Below are 16,418 nucleotides of genomic sequence, written 5' to 3' on the forward strand. Positions count from 1 at the left end.
CACCCTCCTGCGCACAACTCTATCCATAGCCCACGCCTCGCAACCATACAACATTGTTGGAACCACTATTCCTTCAAACATACCCATTTTTGCTTTCCGAGATAATGTTCTCGACTTCCACACATTTTTCAAGGCTCCAAAATTTTCGCCCCCTCCCCCACCCTATGATCCACTCCGCTTCCATGGTTCCATCCGCTGCCAGATCCACTCCCAGATATCTAAAACACTTCACTTCCTCCAGTTTTTCTCCATTCAAACTCACCTCCAATTGACTTGACCCTCAACCCTACTGTACCTAATAACCTTGCTCTTACTCACATTTACTCTTAACTTTCTTCTTTCACACACTTTACCAAACTCAGTCACCAGCTTCTGCAGTTTCTCACATGAATCAGCCACCAGCGCTGTATCATCAGTGAACAACAACTGACTCACTTCCCAAGCTCTCTCATCCCCAACAGACTTCATACTTGCCCCTCTTTCCAAAACTCTTGCATTCACCTCCCTAACAACCCCATCCATAAACAAATTAAAAACCATGGTGACATCACACACCCCTGCCGCAAACCTACATTCACTGAGAACCAATCACTTTCCTCTCTTCCAACACGTACACAATGCCTTACATCCTCGATAAAAACTTTTCACTGCTTCTAACAACTTTCCTCCCACACCATATATTCTTTAGACATTCTGCAAAGCATCTATATCAACCCTATCATATGCCTTCTCCAGATCCATAAATGCTACATACAAATCCATTTGCTTTTCTAAGTATTTCTCACATACATTCTTCAAAGCAAACACCTGATCCACACATCCTCTACCACTTCTGAAACCGCACTGCTCTTCCCCAATCTGATGCTCTGTACATGCCTTCACCCTCTCAATCAATACCCTCCATATAATTTACCAGGAATACTCAACAAACTTATACCTCTGTAGTTTGAGCACTCACTCTTATCCCCTTTGCCTTTGTACAATGGCACTATGCACGCATTCCGCCAATCCTCAGGCACCTCACCATAGTCATACATACATTAAATAACCTTACCAACCAGTCAACAATACAGTCACCCCCTTTTTTAATAAATTCCACTGCAATACCATCCAAACCTGCTGCCTTGTTGGCTTTCATCTTCTGCAAAGCTTTTACTACCTCTTCTCTGTTTACCAAATCATTTTCCCTAACCCTCTCACTTTGCACACCACCTCGACCAAAACACCCTATATCTGCCACTCTATCATCAAACACATTCAACAAACCTTCAAAATACTCACTCCATCTCCTTCTCACATCACCACTACTTGTTTATCACCTCCCCATTTGCGCCCTTCACTGAAGTTCCCATTTGCTCCCTTGTCTTACGCACCCTATTTACCTCCTTCCAGAACATCTTTTTATTCTCCCTAAAATTTAATGATACTCTCTCACCCCAACTCTCATTTGCCCTTTTTTTCACCTCTTGCACCTTTCTCTTGACCTCCTGTCTCTTTCTTTTATACGTCTCCCACTCAACTGCATTTTTCCCTGCAAAAATCGTCCAAATGCCTCTCTCTTCTCTTTCACTAATACTCTTACTTCTTCATCCCACCACTCACTACCCTTTCTAATCAACCCACCTCCCACTCTTCTCATGCCACAAGCATCTTTTGCGCAATCCATCACTGATTCCCTAAATACATCCCTTTCCTCCCCCACTCCCCTTACTTCCATTGTTCTCACCTTTTTCCATTCTGTACTCAGTCTCCTGGTACTTCCTCACACAAGTCTCCTTCCCAAGCTCACTTACTCTCACCACCCTCTTCACCCCAACATTCACTCTTTTTTTTCTGAAAACCCATACAAATCTTCACCTTAGCCTTCACAAGATAATGATCAGACATCCCTCCAGTTGCACCTCTCAGCACATTAACATCCAAAAGTCTCTCTTTCGCGCGCCTGTCAATTAACACATATCATAATGCTCTCTGGCCATCTCTCCTATGTATGTGTATGTATATATGTATATGTATATTATATATATATATATTATATATATATATATTATATATATATATATTATATATATATATATATAATATATATATATATATATATAATATATATATATATATATATATATATATTTTTTTTTTTTATACTTTGTCGCTGTCTCCCGCGTTTGCGAGGTAGCGCAGGGAAACAGACGAAAGAAATGGCCCAACCCCCCCCCATACACATGTACATAATTCATACTGTCTGCCTTTATTCATTCCCATCGCCACCTTGACACACATGAAAAAACAACCCCCTCCCCCCACATGTGCGCGAGGTAGCGCTAGGAAAAGACAACAAAGGCAACATTCGTTCACACTCAGTCTCTAGCTGTCATGTAATAATGCACCGAAACCACAGCTCCCTTTCCACATCCAGGCCCCACAGAACTTTCCATGGTTTACCCGACGCTTCACATGCCATGGTTCAATCCATTGACAGCACGTCAACCCCAGTATACCTTATCATTCCAGTTGACTCTATACCTTGCACGCCTTTCACCCTCCTGCATGTTTAGGCCCAGATCACTCAAAATATTTTTCACTTCATCTTTCCACCTCCAATTTGGTCTCCCTCTTCTCCTCGTTCCCTCCACCTCCGACACATATATCCTCTTGGTCAATCTTTCCTCACTCATTCTCTCCATGTGCCCAAACCATTTCAAAACACCCTCTTCTGCTCTCTCAACCACGCTCTTTTTATTTCCACACATCTCTCTTACCCTTACGTTACTTACTCGATCAAACCACCTCACACTACAAACTTCCATGTCAGCATTGCGCTTTTCACCATATATACTATGTGCTGAAATTCCATGTCTCCACTGAAACCTGTGTAACCATCCTTGCAAATATTTACAGTCATAGTTTAGCTTTAGTTCTCCATGAAAAACTTTGGCTGCTCTATAAGCATCTCCCTAGAAATGCTTGCAAATTCATTAGATCAGAGATTAAACCAGTTTAAAAGTGCACTGTCTAATTCTGTGTTCCTGGCTCCTTTCAAAACTTTCCAAAACTGTAAACTTTTCTTGCTTTCATTTTCAGCAAAAGATTGAATATAAGAAATTAACAGGACTGTTAATTAGCTCAGCTGCAGTGTAAACAGGTTTTGGCACCTAAGCACTGCCCTGTTGGCAGATCAGCCAACTAATGGTGGCAGATTCAAAACATGCTGGACCATAGGAGTTGTCAGACCACAGAGCACTAGATTAAAGAGGTACAACCTGTAACTACTTAATTGTACAGTACACCTGAGATTTTATGCTCATGAAGCCCCTTGAACTTTTTCTACTCTCATAAATCATTTTATACTGTTGTAATCTGTCAATATTTGCAGTTGAATTACTTTGCTTATTCCAATCATCCACAACTTTTGATATTTCAGGAAAACCTTTCATATCTTCTGTGGCAGGTTTCTTTCTTGAATTCATGATTCTACTCTTGGTTGCTGTCTTTACATATTTCAAAAAATATTTCACTGTCAACATTTTAAACTAGTCTTGAAACTTGAGTTAGTAATCAAGTCTTTTTTTCTTCTTCTCTCATCCATGATGTGCAACTTTATAGCCATAACCTGTGCAAGTAACTCAGCTTTCTTACTACAGGTACCATCTTCATTTTCACCTTCTGTACATTTTCTATTAAGTCTTTGTGTTTCTTTAAGTGGAATGACCAAACCTGAGAAGCATATTCTCATTTAGGTCTGATTCAAGCTGAAAATAGTTTATAAAAAAAATCTTATCCATGCTAACATACTTGAATGCAATTTTGATATTAACCTGCAGGCATTTCACTTTCTTAGCAATCTTGATATTGTGTTGGTGAAAGGTTATGTATCGTTTCAATTTACAAATCTACATCACACACAGATTAAATATCTTGTTTCTGTTAAGGCTGCCTATATTTTCAATCCTTTGAAGAAGTCTGCTCCTCTATGCCCTTTTAGAATACCAGCTCCTTTCCCAGTTTCATAGGTGGGACACTGTTAAGGCATTTCAGCAGTCTGAGAACACAATTCACCATCCAGCTCATTCAGAGACAGAGCTTACTCTGTCTTGGAAGGTTAGATGATTTGTTATGCATGACTTCTTTTATTAGGACCTATGTCCTAAAGTAAAGTGTTTTAGATATCTGGGAGTGGATCTGGCAGTGGATGGAACCATGGAAGCGGAAGTGGATCATAGGGTGGGGGAGGGGGCGAAAATTCTGGGAGCCTTGAAGAATGTGTGGAAGTCGAGAACATTATCTCGGAAAGCAAAAATGGGTATGTTTGAAGGAATAGTGGTTCCAACAATGTTGTATGGTTGCGAGGCGTGGGCTATGGATAGAGTTGTGCGCAGGAGGATGGATGTGCTGGAAATGAGATGTTTGAGGACAATGTGTGGTGTGAGGTGGTTTGATCGAGTAAGTAACGTAAGGGTAAGAGAGATGTGTGGAAATAAAAAGAGCGTGGTTGAGAGAGCAGAAGAGGGTGTTTTGAAATGGTTTGGGCACATGGAGAGAATGAGTGAGGAAAGATTGACCAAGAGGATATATGTGTCGGAGGTGGAGGGAACGAGGAGAAGTGGGAGACCAAATTGGAGGTGGAAAGATGGAGTGAAAAAGATTTTGTGTGATCGGGGCCTGAACATGCAGGAGGGTGAAAGGAGGGCAAGGAATAGAGTGAATTGGATCGATGTGGTATACCGGGGTTGACGTGCTGTCAGTGGGTTGAATCAGGGCATGTGAAGCGTCTGGGGTAAACCATGGAAAGCTGTGTAGGTATGTATATTTGCGTGTGTGGACGTATGTATATACATGTGTATGGGGGTGGGTTGGGCCATTTCTTTCGTCTGTTTCCTTGCGCTACCTCGCAAACGCGGGAGACAGAAAAAAAAAAATGTTGCTTCTCACTTAGGTAACTTCTTGTTTGCAATTAATCATCCATTGTTTTCTGATTATTTCATGTACCTTTACCTGTAGTAACCTCTACTTTGCTTTCTCCATCATACATAGTTAATACACTTGATTTCCCCAATTAGTGTTTGTGAGCATTTATCAATTTGATATCCACAAGTAACACACTTGGTTCTTAGCATGATTGTGGGCCCTTACCAATATAACCTGTGCAGGTAATACACTTAAGTCTACCCCACAAGACTCTGAACCCTCAACAAGCAACACACATGGGTCTCCCCATCAGTACTCTGAGCAGTTACCAATATAGCTTCTACAAGTAATACTCAGGTCTCCTCAAAGGGAGTGTGAGCCCCATGGTTATAAATTCCACAAGAAAAAACTGTTTCCTCCAACAGGAGTGCTGTTCAGCATAGAGGTCACAAGTGTGTACTTTGCAGTAAGGAACTACTGGCGAGGGTTCTTTGCGGCTGTTTGTGGTGCCATGGTGTTTCGACTGTTGGCAGTCTGGTTTAACGATGAAGGTATGTAACTATGTGAGCACATGTACATGCAAGAGTTTATATATGCATTCATTCGAGGGAGCATTTGTATGTGTGGCTGCTTAAGTAGAAAGAATTTAAGAGAGTTCATGAAAATTGAATTTATACCAGTGTTATGGACAATGTAAATGGCCAGTAAGTGAATTTGTTTTATCAAATCTTCTCTCTGAATGTTTTAAATATCTAAGTGTCACAGCACTGTGTGCACAACCACTATGGTAACAAGCAGAGTCCTGAGGCATCTTGTCATAACTTCAGTTATAGCAAGGACTTCTTCCTCTGGCTAACACTTCATCTTCATTGTTTAGCTCAACTTCAAGTAAGTAAAATGAAAAAAAATATCAACTATTCTCATTCACTGAAGACAATAAACAGTAAAGTTATCAAAAATGGATAATTATGGAGCATCTAGCATCTCAAAGGTTTTTGAAAATCAATATAGATGGTATTACTAAGGAAGAGTCATTACTTGCTGAGTACAGCTCATAGAGTAGCTCTCGTATGCTTTCTTATGTTAATCTGCAGGCAAAAAAGTGGTCATTAAGTTGAGAACTACACTGATTATAAAGGTATGGTTGATATCTACTTGTTTGATAAAAGATGGATAAACCAAAAGAATTGAATAAAGAAGTTACCAATGAAAAATATCACTTCAGCATCTAAGTGTTGTTAAAAGCATAAGCAAAGACAAGTTTTGATGCCAGCCATGCAACTTTCTGAGAAACCAGTAAAATGTACTGGGTAATGAAGTTATGATGACACATTATAGTAAGTTATTTATTACCCTTTAAGACATCACTTCAAAAAGAGTAACTACAAAACATCATATGATTGTCTCAACAAAGAATAATTATTGATCAGGGTTGATACAGCTCTTTACCCAAGAAAATTTAGGAACAAGATTTATATATTAAGATGATGGGAACCACTAAAGTCACAGGGGCACTGTAGTTCTTTTCCAGGTCAAGAATGACATTACTATTTGCATATCTTGTAGTCTTTGATAAACTGCCATTCATATTAAAGGTCATCATTTTGTCTAAGTTATTTCGTGAATTTTTATATAATGAAAGGAATTACATTATTAGGTCATTAATGTTTTGGTCAGTAATAACCAGGCATTCTTATTGAGTCACACTTCCACCTGTACTTGATTATTCTATTAATTTTGATGTAGTTTTTTTGCATTTTTCCAGGCAGAACTGAGTTAAACATTATGAGTAGGAGTGAAGTTACACTATTGCAGAAATCCATGACTGTATTTCAGTTCTGCTGCATCTTTAACTCTAGTCTTTGTTAAGGAGAGATCTTAGTTTTTAGTGTGACTTGGGTTCCTTTTGTATTTTTTTGATTATTAACAAATTTTAATTTATTTTAGTATTTCTTTTATCAGCAAGCAGAAACTACTCTTCTGAATACCTTTACATGCACAACTTTTATGTCTTAGTGTTTTGAGAGCAATGGGTGACCTGTACCTGATACCTTTCTGTTCCTCTTCAGCCACGCTGACCCCGCTCTTCACGACCTCCTTTAAAATGGACATTCCATTCGACCCTCAGGAGCTGTTTGTCTTCGCTATGGTTGGGTAAGACCTCCCTGGGATCCTCCGGAGGGGCATGAAGACGACACACTGCCGCCTCACTTTAATGCTTCTGCTTACCTTTATTTACTAATTACTTGTGCTGAGGCTCTTAGGGCTTCCTGCCAGTCTTATGTTTTTCAACATAACCACATTTGAGGAGCTACCAAGTTGATTTGCTTCAGTCTTTGATAGAAGCACTCAAATGCTTCTTCACTACTATCCATCATTATCTTTTCTCTGCTTTTTCATTTGTGGTTTTGTTTTTGCAGATCAGCTCTCACCTCATTATAAGCACAATCTCATGTAGTTGCAGATGATAGCAGATTATTTATTTTTTCCATCATATATGAAGCAAGTTTTCATATCATATTGTACACCACCAGAAGTTTTAAACTTTTTATTGAGTTTAACAGTTCCTTTTACAGTGTCTTGGGCAAGCAGTGGAGTGAAGGACTTTTGGTCATGAGTGCAGCTGGGGTTAGATTGATTGCTTAAGGTCTTCTCACATCATGGATTTAGCAGATTCTAGACATAACCATTGGCATTGATCTCTTCAAGAACACCATGTTGACTTCCTTTTCTCGTTCTTATTCTCAGAAACTTTGACTGCTCTCTTCAAGACCAACTTCAAGGTGGGATATCCATTCGATCCTCAGGAGCTGTTCGTCTTTGCTCTTATTGGGTAAGCGTAGATATTTACACGACATCTTCATCATGTGTACTATTATGTTTCCTACGTTTCATAATGTACCCGAAATAACAAAAATTTGTTCTCGAGTGCTTCTGAATTGATACCTCCTTAACGACAACTTTCTTTGATCTTGATTAAATCACATATCAAGAAAGCTGAAATTCTGAATTTTTAAAAGAATATAATGAGACCAGGAAATCTAGAACCCCTTCTGGTATACTTATTCAACTTATGATGATTTGTGGTGCTGATCAAGGTACTGCTGGGCGATGATATTAAAATGGAACTGTTAAATGAATGAGGTGACTTTACTTGCTGATTATAGTGGTTCTGTTGGATGGTCTTTACGAAACTAATGGATTATCTTGATGGCATTAGAGGATGGTCTTGATGGCACCACTGGGTGCTTTTGATGGCACCACTGGATAGTCTTGATGGCATTATTGGGTAGTCTTCATGGCACCACTGGGTGATTGTGATGGTGTTACTGAGTGATCTTGATGGTGTCACTGGACGGTCTTGATGGCACTACTGAGTGATCTTGATGGCACTACTGGATAGTCTTGATGGTACTACTAGTGATCTTGATGGCACTACTGGATAGTCTTGATGGTACTACTGAGTTATCTTGATGGTGCTACTGGATGGTCTTGATAGCACTACTGAGTTATCTTGATGTTGCTATTGGATGGTCTTGATGCCACTATTGAGTGATCTTGATAGCACTACTGGATGGCCTTGATGGCACTACTGAGTTATCTTGATGGTGCTTTAATTGATGCCTCTTTTAAGTGATCTTGATGGCATTACTGGATGGTCTTGATGGCACTATTGAGTGATCTTGATGGCAATACTGGATGGTCTTGATGGCACTGCTGAGTGATCTTGATGGCACTACTGGTTGATCTTGATAGCACTACTGGGTGGTCATGATGGCACTACTGAGTGATCTTGATGACACTACTGGATAGTTTCGATAGCACTACTGAGTTATCTTGATGGCACTAGTGGATGGTCTTGATGGCACTACTAGATGATCTTGATGGCACTACTACTGAGTGGTCTTGATAGCACTACTGGATGGTCTTGGTGACACTACTGGATGGTTTCAGTGTCACCATTAGATGGTCGTGGTTGTGCCAATGAGTAATCTTGCTGGCACTACTGGATGGTCTTGTTGGCGCTACTGGATGGTCTTGATGGCACTACTGGGTGATCTTAACAGCCACCAAGACTACATAGTAGCTGTACCAAGACTATCTAGTGATGACATCAAGACCATCCAGAAGTACTGGTAAGACCACCCAGTAATGTTGTCAAGACTACCAGTATATGTACCATATAGACCTCCCACTCATGCCATCAAGACCACTAAGTAGTGCCTCAAGACCACTCAGTAATGCCATCAAGACCATCCAGTAGTGCCACCAAGACCATCCAATGGTGCCATCAAAACTACCCTGTAATGCCACTAAGACCATCCAGTGGTGCTCTCATGACCACTCAGTAGCACTACCAAGACTGTTGAGTGGTGACATCAAAACCATGTAGCAGTGCTGTTAAGACCATCCTGTAATGCCATCACAACCACCAAGTGGTGCCATCACTGAAGTGAACATCTTGAAAAAGAAAAGGATACCTTACCTCGACATCTTGTCCCAGGCCCTCTTTTATAGGGACTTCCACAGAATTCAGGAAGCCAGCCATGACCACTAAGCATGATCCTAAATCAAGATGTGCAGTGGTATTGTAAGTAGGTCTGTAGAGCGAGTGGAAGACAGTTGAGGGGAAGATGTTCAGTCTTTTCTTTGTTGAAGTTGCATCTTGGGCATAAGAGGTCTTGTGAATATTGAATCATTGTTATCAGCCCTTAAACACTGAGTGTCTTAATAGAATATATGTAGCTGGTGCTGTGAGTTATCAATTGAGCACTAGTTCTTGTGACTTATTTAGAACAATCTGTCACTGTGTCAAGATATAAATAGCTGTGTGGTGTCTTTTTCTCATTTGAGGTGCTCATTATAAACACCACCACTTTTTGGAAATTATTCTGCATAAGTACATACATAAATGAATGCAAATATATGTAGCTACATGTACAGTATCAGCAAGAAAGCATTGTCTGTCCCCATGTACTTTCATAGGTGGATCACAGCTAAGGTTTATTGTGGGTACAAGCATATGACTCAGTCAAGCGTGAAATCATTATGCATCAGAAACTAGTGTTTCTAATATTGTGGGCACCAGCAACCTGCCTGAAAGTGCCTCAGGCTATCTTGAGGGAATTTGCTTCTGGGCATTGTATTTCTTCCACCTTTGCTTCAATATGGTTAGCTTGTACCTTTCTACTGAGAAGAAAGCCCAAATTCTTGCCTGGTATCAAAAAAATGTGGGTACGCACGAGATTGCCAGGCACACTGAGTGCTCTGAATGCACAATCAGGCAGCTGCTTCATACAACACATCATCAATGCCTTGCCTCATTCAGGGAATTAAGACCCTATGGACCCAAAACATAGACCTAGAATGCTTCAGGAACCTTTGCCAACTCCATGTCCAGACATTTGCAAATGGTAATCAAGCCCAAAGGAGGACAACAAATCACTAAAATGTAAGTGTGACATCACCTTTGAAAATGTATGGGAAAGCAGACAAGGTTTCTTGCAGACACAGTAAATATTTGTAAAATACATGTTGATACATGCAAATAGCAACCAAAGATGGTGATGTATCAGTTTTTGAGCATGGATCAAGAGGTTAACCCCCCTCCCCTATTACCTCTGTAGGGGAAATTACGTGTTAACTCTCAGACTACAGTATCTCAAAGCCATGTAAGGTATTTTAGCTCACTTAGTTTTTCATATCCTTTGCTTTTACTGGTATTTCTCTCATAGATAGCAACAGTCTTCTCTTAAGTGAGAAATTCTTTAACGAGAATGTATGATTTTTCATCAACGGATGATGATATAACCATGGTAAGGTGATATTTCACTTGCTGTGCAACCTTGGGCAAGCAGAGTCTGGTAACACACACACACACACACACACACACACACACACACACACACACACACACACACACACACAAACAAACACACACACACACACACACACACACACACACACACACACACACACACACACACACACTTACACAGGTTTTATAAAATTTATAGTGAATGAATGGGAGCATGTTTACCTTTAGCCTCAAATATAGAGGGAAAATTTAGAAAGAGTGAAGAATGGTTTAATCAGAGATGTGAAAAAACAACGGAGTTTCAAGATGTGCAGTAGCAGAGGTACAGGCAATGCTCCAACCTGCCAAGTTATGCAAGGTATAAAAGAGGAAGGAATGAGTATAGGAGAATAAGAAAGGAGGAATACAGAAATTTTGAAAACAGTATTGTGAAGAAAGCAGATGAAAACCAAAATATTTCCACAGATTTGTCAAAAGTAGATTGTCAGTTAAAAAGCAGCTAATCAGATTAAGGGTTTCAGAAGGAAAAGTAGTTGGGGAGGATGTAAGGATATGTTAGGAAGTGATATTAAGTTCAAAAGAGTTTACACAGTGGAAGACACTGCAGCTCCAAAACCAGTGAGATGTAATTGGAAGGAGACTAGAAAACATTGATATTCAGAAGAGACAACAGCAAAACACTAAAGGGTCTTTACCCATACAAGGCTCATGGTCCGGATAGAATTTCACCATATGTGCTGAAGATGTGTACAGATACACTATGCAGACCTTTTGAAATTTTGTTGAAAATGTCACTAGAGAAAAGCAGTGCTAAGGGAATGGAAAAGGGCAAACATCATATCCACCTGTAAGAAAGGAGACTGGGAAGGGGTGTTGAACGAAGGACCAGTCTCCTTCATGAGTGATTCTGTAATGGACTGGAAAAGTTAATCAGAAAGCAAACTGATGTCTTTGTCTGAGAAAAAATTACCAAAGTGAGAGGCAACATGGTTTTAGGGAAGGAAAATTGTATGTAATGAACCATGTAGATTTCCTTGATAGAGCAAGCTTTGTCTTAGACAAAAGGGAAGATTGGGTAGCTTTTATATAGTATGACTGTTAGAAAGCATTTGGCATAGAACCACATGAGAGGATGATTAAGAGGTGAAATACCAGACAGAAATAAGGGAGAGATTTCTTTGGTGGATAGAACATTATCTTAGTGGAAGGGAACAAAGGACACATTAGAGGAGCCCTCTCCAAATTTGTGGTCACCATTGGATTGCTCCAGTTTTCTGTGTTTGGGAGCATTACTCCTCTGGATATGTGCTAATTGCCCAAAGGTATGGACTCCTACCTAAATATGCTTGCAGATAACACAAAGGTCATGAGGGAAATGAAAAGCTAGAGGGATTGCATCAACTTACAAGAAGACCTAAACAGACCCCAAAGTTGGTGTGATACATGATTGAGAAAATTCAACCAAGCAAATGTAAAGTAATGAGAATGGTACAGAGTGAAAGAAGGCCACAATATGATTATCATCCAGCATGAAACAAGCTTTAGGATTCTGTATGTGAGAAGCACTTAGGAGTCCATATCATCCTTAACTTGTCACCATAGTCCCACATTTGGAGAATGGTAAAATTAATGCAATTAATGTATCACAATAGCTTCAAGTATTTGGATAAGGGAATAATTAGTATGCTATTCATATCTTACATAAGGCTGAAATTAGAATATGCTTCTCAAGTCAGGTTACTGCACCTAAAGAAGCACATAGAATCTCTAAGGAGGGCAGTTTCTCAACTTTAGTCAGTCTATCTATATCTTTGCAGTGCTTGCAGAGGCTCCTGCCTAACATTCCTACTGACTACTACTACAAACAAACACTCAGCACTTTCATAATGAAAGAAAAATCCTCCCAATAAAGTCCCACCTCAGCATGCTAGGTATTCATTTTTATGCAACAGCACCACAAGTTTGGTCACTACACCTAAAGAAACACAGAGCTAAGGTCCAAAGGAAGATAGCAAAGATGGTACCAGAATTAAGAGTTTAGTTACAGGGAAAGGCTAATGGCCTTAGATTTCCCCACCTTGGAAGAAATTAGAGTGAGGGATGACCTTATCACAGCCTTAGCTTAAAAACAAAACAAAAAACGATTGATGATATAGACAATGAAAAGTTCTTTAAGAGATTTAGGATAGAGCAACCATAGGATGTGATATGAAATTATGCAAAACTTTTTTTTATAAAAAAATGTAAAGAAGTGCTTTCATAGAATAAGTGTGGTGGGTGAATGGAATAGTATGACTGAGGACATGGTTGATGCAGACAGCATACATGACTTTCAGAAGTTGTATGATAGAAAAAGTTCAAGAGATGAGGCCCTGTGAGCTGAAAACTCCCTCCCCATATGATACAAATAGGTAATTACTCAATAAGTTCACCTCTAAAACACTTAGACTCAACAATGGAGTTCCCTAAGGAGCAGTTTTTCCTCCAGCACAGCCTCCTACTATCTCTAACAAACCTCAACATAAAGGGCCTTTAGAATCCAGAAATCTCAATCACATCACAACAGCCTGACACCACAGTATCAGCATTAAATATACAACACTATTTTACACATTACATTTCACTGAACAGAATGTCTGCATCTCCACAGAAGTCTTCAATCACTCTTTTAACACCAGATGGCCATAAATCCATCTCACACCTGCCATTCACCTCAAATGGATAGTCTCTTCCTTTAAGCATAAAGTCAACCATTTTAGGCATCATGTACGACACATATGACATTTACTCCCTATATGAATGACATTAACACAAAAGCAACAAACAAACTAAATTCCTTCAGAGTACTAATTAGCACTAGCTTTGGAAAAGAGAAAGAATCCTTCAACATTCTCAACAAACAGATCATCTCCTCCACTTTAAGCTATGTCTCACCTGCCTGGTCTTCTACCCTTTCAATGTCAAATACAACAAAGCTGCAAACAACACAAAATAGTACACTCAGAAAAATCTCTGGAAACACTCAACATATTTACAATGAAACAAAGATCCTCCCAGTACACTCCTATCTCAGTATGCTCAGCGCTCAGTTCTCTGCGATAGCACTAGAATCCTCCCACCCAAACCACTCTATAACTAACCACCAACACCCAAGTAGAAATATAAAGCTTACCCCTGACTTACATTTCAGTAACATCTAATCACAGATCCCTACTCCCATCAAATATAATCTGACAAAACACACACACACTGAAATAATCTGACAAGAAGTAAACAGCTGACCGACTACCTGAGTCTTTAACTCCAACCTACCAGATGTACATGTAGCAGAAACCACACTCCTCAAACAAACATGAATCATACTATCCTGTTTATACTGTGGACATTACCCATCTCCCGACAACACTCCAAACTGTTTCAACATAACCCAAGACCCTTCATGCCCTCGTTGCACGCCTTTCACCCTCCCATATGTTCAGGCCCCAATTGCTCAAAATCTTTTTCACTCCATCCTTCCACCTCCAATTTGATCTCCCACTTTTCCTCGTTCCCTCCACCTGTGACGCATATATTCTTTTTGTCAATCTTTCCTCTCCCATTCTCTCCATGTGACCTAACCATTTCAAAACACCCTCTTCTGCTCTCTCAACCACACTCTTTTTATTACCACACATCTCTCTCAATCTTTATTACTCACTCGATCAAACCACCTCACAACACATATTGTCGTCAAACATCTCATTTCCAACACATCCACCCTCCTTTATTATCCTTAAATGCTATTTCCTGTGTCAGCAAGGTAATGCATGGAAACAGACAAAGAATTGCCCAACCACTCATGTACATATATATTTTTATTTTTTTTCTATTTTGCTTTGTTGCTGTCTCCCACGTTAGCGAGGTAGCGCAAGGAGACAGACGAAAGAAATGGCCCAACCCACCCACATACACGTCCACACATGCAAATATACATACCTATACATCTCAATGTACACATATATATACACACACAGACATATACATATATACACATGTACATAATTCATACTGTCTGCCTTTATCTATTCCCATCGCCAACTCGCCACACATGGAATAACAACCCCCTCCCCCCTCATGTGTGCGAGGTAGCACTAGGAAAAGACAACAAAGGCCCCATTCGTTCACACTCAGTCTCTAGCTGTCATGTAATAATGCACTGACACCACAGCTCCCTTTCCACATCCAGCCCCACAGAACTTTCCATGGTTTACCCCAGATGCTTCACATGCCCTGGTTCAATCCATTGACAGCACGTCAACCCTGGTATACTACATTGTTCCAATTCACTCTATTCCTTGCACACCTTCAACCCTCCTGCATGTTCAGGCCCTGATCACTCAAAATCTTTTTCACTCCATCTTTCCACCTCCAATTTGGTCTCCCACTTCTCCTCGTTCCCTCTACCTCTGACACATATATCCTCTTGGTCAATCTTTCCTCACTCATTCTCTCCATGTGATCAAACCATTTCAAAACACCCTCTTCTGCTCTCTCAACCATACTCTTTTTATTTCCACACATCTCTCTTACCCTTACATTACTTACTCGATCAAACCACCTCACACCACATATTGTCCTCAAACATCTCATTTCCAGCACATCCACCCTCCTGCACACAGCTCTATCCATAGGCCACGCCTTGCAACCGTACAACATTGTTGGAACCACTATTCCTTCAAACATACCCATTTTTGCTTTCCGAGATAATGTTCTCGACTTCCAAACATTCTTCAAGGCTCCCAGAATTTTCGCCCCCTCCCCCACCCTATGATTAACTTCCGCTTCCATGGTTCCATCTGCTGTCAGATCCACTCCCAGATATCTAAAACACTTTACTTCCTCCAGTTTTTCTCCATTCAAACTTACCTCCCAGTTGACTTGACCCTCAACCCTACTGTACTTAATAACCTTGCTCTTATTCGCATTTACTCTTAACTTTCTTCTTTCACACACTTTACCAAACTCAGTCACCAGCTTCTGCACTTTCTCACATGAATCAGCCACCAGCGCTGTATCATCAGCGAACAACAACTGACTCACTTTCAATGCTCTCTCATCCACAACAGACTGCATACTTGCCCCTCTTTCCAAAACTCTTGCATTCACCTCCCTAACAACCTCATCCATAAACAAATTAAACAACCATGGAGACATATATATATATATATATATATATATATATATATATATATATATATATATATATATATATATATATATTATTTTATTTTTTTATTATACTTTGTCGCTGTCTCCCGCGTTTGCGAGGAAGCGCAAGGAAACAGAAGAAAGAAATGGCCCAACCCCCCCCCCATACACATGTATATACATACATCCACACACGCAAATATACATACCTACACAGCTTTCCATGGTTTACCCCAGATGCTTCACATGCCTTGATTCAATCCACTGACAGCACGTCAACCCCGGTATACCACATCGCTCCAATTCACTCTATTCCTTGCCCTCCTTTCACCCTCCTGCATATTCAGGCCCCGATCACACAAAATCTTTTTCACTCCATCTTTCCACCTCCAATTTGGTCTCCCTCTTCTCCTCGTTCCCTCCACCTCCGACACATATATCCTCTTGGTCAATCTTTCCTCACTCATTCTCTCCATGTGCCCAAACCACTTCAAAACACCCTCTTCTG

The 16,418-nt window shown here is 40.1% G+C and overlaps 1 protein-coding gene across 14 annotated transcripts in view; it reads left to right on the forward strand.

Annotated features, from left to right (window-relative positions):
* LOC139761747 (chloride channel protein 2-like) overlaps positions 1-16,418 on the forward strand; it is a 618,856-nt gene that overhangs the window by 251,246 nt on the left and 351,192 nt on the right. For 12 of the 14 annotated variants that reach the window (XM_071686178.1, XM_071686167.1, XM_071686166.1 and 9 more), the window contains 2 exons: positions 5,331-5,456; positions 7,654-7,738. In XM_071686178.1, coding sequence (XP_071542279.1) covers positions 5,331-5,456; positions 7,654-7,738 — 211 coding nt within the window. Of the gene's footprint in view, positions 1-5,330; positions 5,457-6,974; positions 7,060-7,653; positions 7,739-16,418 lie in introns of all 14 variants that reach the window. The other 2 variants (XM_071686169.1, XM_071686168.1) reach the window with 1 other exon arrangement.

This window comes from Panulirus ornatus, chromosome 41 (genome assembly GCF_036320965.1).
Source record: "Panulirus ornatus isolate Po-2019 chromosome 41, ASM3632096v1, whole genome shotgun sequence".
In the NCBI taxonomy this organism is placed as follows: domain Eukaryota; kingdom Metazoa; phylum Arthropoda; class Malacostraca; order Decapoda; family Palinuridae; genus Panulirus; species Panulirus ornatus.